Source organism: Papaver somniferum, chromosome 1, assembly GCF_003573695.1.
Source record: "Papaver somniferum cultivar HN1 chromosome 1, ASM357369v1, whole genome shotgun sequence".
In the NCBI taxonomy this organism is placed as follows: Eukaryota; Viridiplantae; Streptophyta; class Magnoliopsida; order Ranunculales; family Papaveraceae; genus Papaver; species Papaver somniferum.
In genome coordinates this window covers 147057865-147064531 of record NC_039358.1, presented here as the reverse complement: position 1 = coordinate 147064531, position 6667 = coordinate 147057865, and the positions used below count along the sequence as shown (strand labels likewise).

The following is a 6667-nucleotide window of genomic DNA, read 5'->3' as shown; positions in this document are numbered from 1 at the left end:
ATACTATTGAATCTGTTCAGTGCAGTCAGCTTAGTTATCTTTTGGTTTTGCCAACTTCAGTTCCCCATATAGGTCGGTGTACGTCGACTGATAAAAATACTATTTTAATACTATTTTAACGATGGACACCACACCAGTAAATGTTAGGGCAAGCTAGCCATGAGTATTGATCGACATGTAGAAATGAGATCATGTTATTAGGTTGACCCATATGCATATTATATTAATTTTAGTACTAAGAAGAATTTTTCATATACTAATCAGCACACCTCTTAAAAGATATAGAAAACGAGTTTGAGGTTCACCTTTTTTAGAAACCACTTATGATCTTATCCACCAAACTTGGCTTTAGAAGAAGGAATGTGGATATCCATGACCAAAACTAGGCTATGGATCAGATTTTTTAAGGAGGTTCTGATGTATTAATGAACATACACACTCGCTACCGATTCTAAAAAGTAAGAGCATTTTCCATTTAAGAGCGTATAATATTGTGACCACAAAAATTAGCAAGCCTTTTCAAAAGACAAAAGATTGAATTAAGAAAAATAAATAAGGTCAAATTAAATGTATTGATGGAATGGAATTCACTTTAATTACAAAACAAGTTGATCACTGCAACTACCAACTCTCATTTAATCTTCATACTCAAACCTTCTTAACTACTCTAAACAAAAGAATTAAAACGATAAATACATTAAAACTAACAATACCCAACTAATTCCAAAAGTGCCACTACCTAACAGTGTCACTAATCTAGGGCTTGATAAGCTCACTTCAACAGCCTCAGCGTTCTCTTTATTATTGGTCTGTACGAACAATTTCCCAGCTCCTTTGGTACCGTTATCTTCTTCACTATCCATAGTCAGATCACACTTGCCTAACTCTGCAACTGCCACAACACTCATTAGAAATGTGAAATGAAACAAAATTACACGCAACAACTTCTTACAAAATGGCTATGGACTATTCTACCGACCTCCCAACAGTTTTGCGCCACTATTTTCCATGGTCACCGTTTAATAAGATCTTATCACCAATTCTCCATCACACTTTAACAAATAATGAAAAGATAAAAAGACAAGGACTATCCAACAGCTTTAGTACTATCCTAACGTTAATGATGTTTGTCCATAACGTGCAGTGATGTAAAATAAGTCTACTCGAGTGGAAAATCCATCAAGACTGACACAGGTTTGACATCACCTGCGCATTGTAGAAAGCAAATATATCTACCATCTAATATGTGCATTAGATTCCCTAGAGCATTACGAGGCAAAAGAAAACTATTCCTATGAAAAAGGTAAAATATGCATGCTGCATATAATAGCGTAAGTGCAAGAGAAAAGATAAAATACGCACTTGGAGGAACAGTAACAACGTAAGCAGCACCACCAAAATAACAAGCTGAATTAGCACGTCCTTTGTTCTGATAATACGAGTTGAAAGCTATCGTGGCATGTGCACCCAGTGTGTTAGGATCATAACATGCAGCACCAGGTTGAATCGAACGACAATCAGCGCCACCTTCAGCACCGCAAGCATAATCTAAAGCCTTCTGTAATCTTTCCTTCCCTGATTTCACATTCGCAACACAAAATGGACCCTTTGCAGAGGACGAATTCGAAACCCCACTTGTTCCATTACTTCCAGCAGACTCACCACCGTAAACAGGCTTTGTAGGTGCCTGAGATTGAGCTTTACGATCACTGGCTGGCTTTAACTTCCATGTCTTGACTTGTTCCAATGTAAACGGTATCTCGTAAACTTTCTCTTCACTGGGATAGAAAAGACCGTAATTTCTCTCTGAAGTTGGACCAAATTTCTTGTTCTCATTATACAGAGCAAACAAATAAACAACAAGCTTTGTTTCTGATTTCAATGGAGTTCCACCACCAGTTAATACTCTTTTTACTAGGTTTCCGTTATAAGCTTGTGCATTTTCTGGATTAGCACCGATTTCTTCTTTATCACCATTGGAAGGCCAACCAGTTTCAGTAACAACGATATCAACATCATCATATTTCAAAGCTTTGATGGCAGCATAAACAGCATCCACTTGAGCATCAAAAAGATTAGTATATTTTAACCCATTTCCTGAATCAACTACACCTGGGTTTTCACGGAACAGAGCATAATCTAAAGATATAACATCAGCATTAGCTGAGTAAGCAAAGAATGGGTAAGCATTTAACATGAGGTAAGATTTAGTTTCTCGAAGGAAATCGAACATGGGTTTAATAACTGGCTCGATTAATTCAGTTTTGAATGAGCCTGATGAAGCTGGGAATGAAGATTGCAATGCACTCAAAGCAAATGGTGATGAAATTTTGATACCAGAATCTAGTTTGTAAAAAACAAGAGCTGATTGAACGTTTTTCATAGCGGGTACTAAGACATCTGTTGTATTATTTGGATCTACAAAAACTTCATTTCCTACTGCAATGGCATGGATTTGGGTTAATGGGTAGTATGGAACAATGTTTTTTTGTACCCATGAGAGAGCAAAAGATGGGTATTTTGCTGCTGCTGTTAGATTTTCATTTGGTAATGAAACAATTACTTTGATGCTTGAACCTGATAGAGCCTTTAGAACTGCGGAATCAGTATCATATATCTTAACTTTATCAATTCCTTGTGATTTTAGAAGCTCTACTGTTTTTACTGCTGATGGCAAGTCGTTTGCTATTCTTCCATAATTAACTCCAACTGCTCCTGGATCTGCAAATATAGTTAAGAAAACCATCAAACATACTGAAAACAAATCAAATCAAATCTAATGAGAATTTTTAGAATAATTAAAAATGAATATAAGTTACAAATTCTCTTACCAGCAAGAGCAAAGATTGAGAGGAGTGAAACACATAAACATACAACAATAAGGCGTTCCATGCCCTGCTTCTTTGTAGAACAGAGCATGAAATGTGTTTTAATTTTGAGTGTTCTCACAAAGAATAATGACAATTGAGATATATAAGAGTACTGCTGCTACTTGGTAACAAAATCTCTCAAATAAATTAACTGACTGAAGAAGACTTGATAGAAAATCTTTATAATTCTTGTTTGTAATTCCTCTTTAAAGCCTTCTTTTGCGAGAGAGCTGCTGAACGTTGAACACGATTTAGAGAGAGTGGGGTGTGAAACAACAGAGAGAGATTATTGGGGGAGGAAAGTAAAAGAGAGAGTCGTGCTTTTATCATGGGGAAGAGGGTAAATAAACAGTAGAGTGCTGTGGGGATCGAGGAGTAAGAGAAGTGGGACCCAAAGTAGCTGTTCTGACGGGGAACAAAAGTCTCCAACGGACCACTACGCCTATCTCCCTCTTTCCACTACCCTCCAATAACGGACCCACGAGGTCACCAACTAGACCGTTTCTTTCACTCTAAACCTTGTCGATAAAGACAATACTTTAATTACGGGGGCCATACTGCTATCATTAATTTGGGATCCATCATATATATGAACGTTAGATTTAATTTTCTAGGCATCTACTACCAGCTTGGGGAGTAAATTGAACCCGCCAGGCGCCAGACAAGACTTATAAAACTGAGTCGCGGATCCGATGGCCAACAATGTCAGGATTTTAAGACCATGCAGTTTTCAATTTTAAGACCATGCAGTTTTCAACATTGTTTACAGGGCATCAGTTTAGTGGGGGATAGGGTGAAAAATGGATAAAGGAAATGGGAAAAGACGAAGAATGGATATTGAATGAAGATGTCCTAATTCTGAAATGAAAGCTAAGGCAGTGACAATAAGAGAAGTAAATGATTATGAGAAGAAAGCTCAACACAAAAGAAAAGAAAAGAAAAAGGAACCATTGGTAGAAAAAGAAGATGTTGAGATGGAACATGCAAATTGAATGGCCAGAGACAAGTATTTTAAAGATTTGATAGAAGGAAAACATTATCTGCGAGGATATACATGGATTTTAGCATAATACAAAGACTTGGGAGATGTAAAGCCTAAGGAAATGATATCTAATGCCCTCGCCACAAAAGAAGGGGATGCTAGTCCTATAATCCAGTATTGATTGATGTAGCTGAATATGTGATCAAGTGATGATGTAATCAAGACGTGCTCGCCCAACACAGCACAGCCCAGCCTACGAAATCACATGCTTAACATTCTACGTGTTGTGTTGTGAATCTTTTGATGTGCCAGGGATTCAGACGTGTTGTGCTCTGTTTTGCTAAATGGTGTGATGTGATGTGATGTGCCAGAAAAATAATCGTGTCATGACGTGATGTGTTTTGCTAATACATTTATTTTATGTTTTTCAAAGTAAATATATTTCAAATATTTTAGTCAGTATATGTATTGTTATAGAAATAAATTAGCATAACGAAAATAAAATGTCAAAAACTGGCTAAAATAAAAATTTGTTTGTGAAATATGCATGAAATGTGATGTATTGCGTATAGTTTTATGTATACTATAACAAGCTTTCTTCGCGTACCGTCTTGCGGTATGGCGCGTGCTTATACTGCCACGTGATGTGCCGTGCTGATGTGCCTATTTTTCTGACATATCATAGCACATTAAGCTAACGTGTTGTACCTGTGTCGTGCCATACATGTGCTGGCTTGGCGCAATTTATTTTTACAGTCCTTTACGGTAAGAGATACCACATGAGAGAAGAAAAAAACTGTTTGCACCGAGATAGTGTTAGTGTTATCCATATACTTTGTTATCCATAATCTCTCATAGCTGTTAATGGGGTACCAGATCATTGGAAAGGGTACCAAAATTCATCATACTATAAGATAAACTTCTTTGTGTTATATGGATTTTGGTACCTCCCAATCAAGATTTTTAAAGCGTGAAGCGAAGCGTGACTCGTTTTTCATTTTTAAGAAGCGAAGCTTATGTATAAGCGTCAAGCGTCGTTTTCATGGTTGATTTTTGAAACGTCTATTAAAAGTAAATTGAAGAAGATAATATTTATACAAATTAAATATAATTCCAATTAATATCAAAAAAATAGTTGCGGCTCTGTGGTTTAGATCTATTATGCGTTGAGTAGTAGGTGTGGGGTTCAAATCCCCCTTCAGAATCAAAACTTTGTATTTTTTTATTCTTCTTTCAAAACTTTAGGTGGGAAGGATTATAAGGGTAGAGAGTTTGTTTCAAAGTGAAATACTTGTCAAATTTGGTTTCATTATGGGTAGAGGGAAACCTTCTTTCACCCAAACTCAATCACCTTCTTGTTAAAGAGTTTGTCTTCTGAAACTAAAATGAAAAAAAAGAACGGCAAACAGTTTGACCTATGTAATTAAAATGAAAGAAAAGTCGGCAAACAGTTTGTCTTATAAAACTAAAATGGGGAAAAAAACACGGGAAGTGATTTTCCTAATGTAACTAAAATGAAACAAAAAATGCAGCAAGTAGTTTTCCTTATGTAACTAAAATGGAAAAGAAAACGACAAATAGTTTTCCTTATGAAACTAACAAAAGGCAAATAACTTGCCTATAGTATATTATCCCTCTATCTCAAGGTGAATTTTACGCTCCTTTGGCTACACTTTTTTTTTTAAAGGATGGACTATTTTAGAGTCTATCCTACAATCCTTGCTTTTCTTCTTCTTCTTTTTTTTTGAAAAAAAATGCTAAAGTTTTATTAAAATGACATGTGAATTGTTGATGGGTGAAAACAATTTGCTTGTTTTTGAGGAAAAGTGGAGAGACGAGTGATTCCTCGATCGAGAAAATTGCTTAAACTTTTAACAAACAGATGCAATGCATGTGCTTTGAGTTTGACAGATCAATTTGTAGGACTCCGGCCTAAACCAAGACAATGGTCGTTCCATAGTCAATTCGGTTTCAAAGAGGGATGAGGGTCGATCTGTAGGAGGGAAGCTGATATGTGTGAGATAAACGATGATTGAAGGATTGTGTATGTGTTAGAGACTTCTACAAGTTTGATGAAACGTCAGTGAATTCTGATAAGTTTAACTGAGTTCTCTTGAGTTAAGTTCCTTGTTCAATCGTGGAATAACACATTCATCTCTAGTAAGTGTGACGGTTGAGGAGTGAAAGAGTGGGAAAGTGGAAAATCGTGGATAAATCAGTTCAACATGCGTGGGAGAATTGGTTAATTTTCTACCCACTACTTTTCTAACTCCTTCAACTGCTTGCACGACTTACTCACATTTCTCATCGTGGGTGTACACACGTGCCGCAGGCCGCCAGACCAAAACCCTAGCGAATATCCCCCCATGTGACATGATTGATGTCTCGTGAATGTGGAATCCGCAAGGCAGACGTGTATTTAATTGGTCAATTGTTGATTTGACTAGACCGTGAGTCTTAGCCTTGATGAGTCGAGCATAATGGTCCAATGTGGTATGCTATGAGACTCGTGGATTGAGCATAAGGTATCTACTGAGACAGAATAGTGTACATATATACGTTGAGTCTTGATGAATTGTGATATATCATTTCACCAGTTGAGGTAATAATGATGTTCTGATAATTTTGATTGATGCGCGTCTGTAGATGGTGAAATTTGGATAAAGGGCAAAGGTGTCATTTCAACCCTATAGACAGAACTCAACTCTCACGGGAAAGATTAAGCCCTTGGTCCTCAAGGCATCCTTAACCATGATTTCTAATATACGTCCCAGCGAGATACTGTTGGTCGTTATGTTGTGACTCCTAGCGCACA

The 6667-nt window shown here is 36.8% G+C and overlaps 1 protein-coding gene across 2 annotated transcripts; it reads right to left on the bottom strand.

Annotated features, from left to right (window-relative positions):
* Nucleotides 1-534: 534 nt before the first annotated feature.
* Nucleotides 535-3173, bottom strand: LOC113303706 (glucan endo-1,3-beta-glucosidase 14-like). 2 transcript variants are annotated; one of them, XM_026552769.1, is made up of 3 exons: nucleotides 2832-3173; nucleotides 1363-2721; nucleotides 535-892 (listed from the first exon to the last, which is right to left on the bottom strand). In XM_026552769.1, exons 1-3 carry the CDS (start codon nucleotides 2917-2919, stop codon nucleotides 681-683), a joined length of 1659 nt encoding a protein of 552 aa, XP_026408554.1. In that variant the 5' UTR covers nucleotides 2920-3173; the 3' UTR covers nucleotides 535-680. The 2 variants fall into 2 exon arrangements, with proteins under 2 accessions (XP_026408554.1, XP_026408559.1); XM_026552774.1 differs by having other exon boundaries at nucleotides 535-886.
* Nucleotides 3174-6667: the final 3494 nt, after the last annotated feature.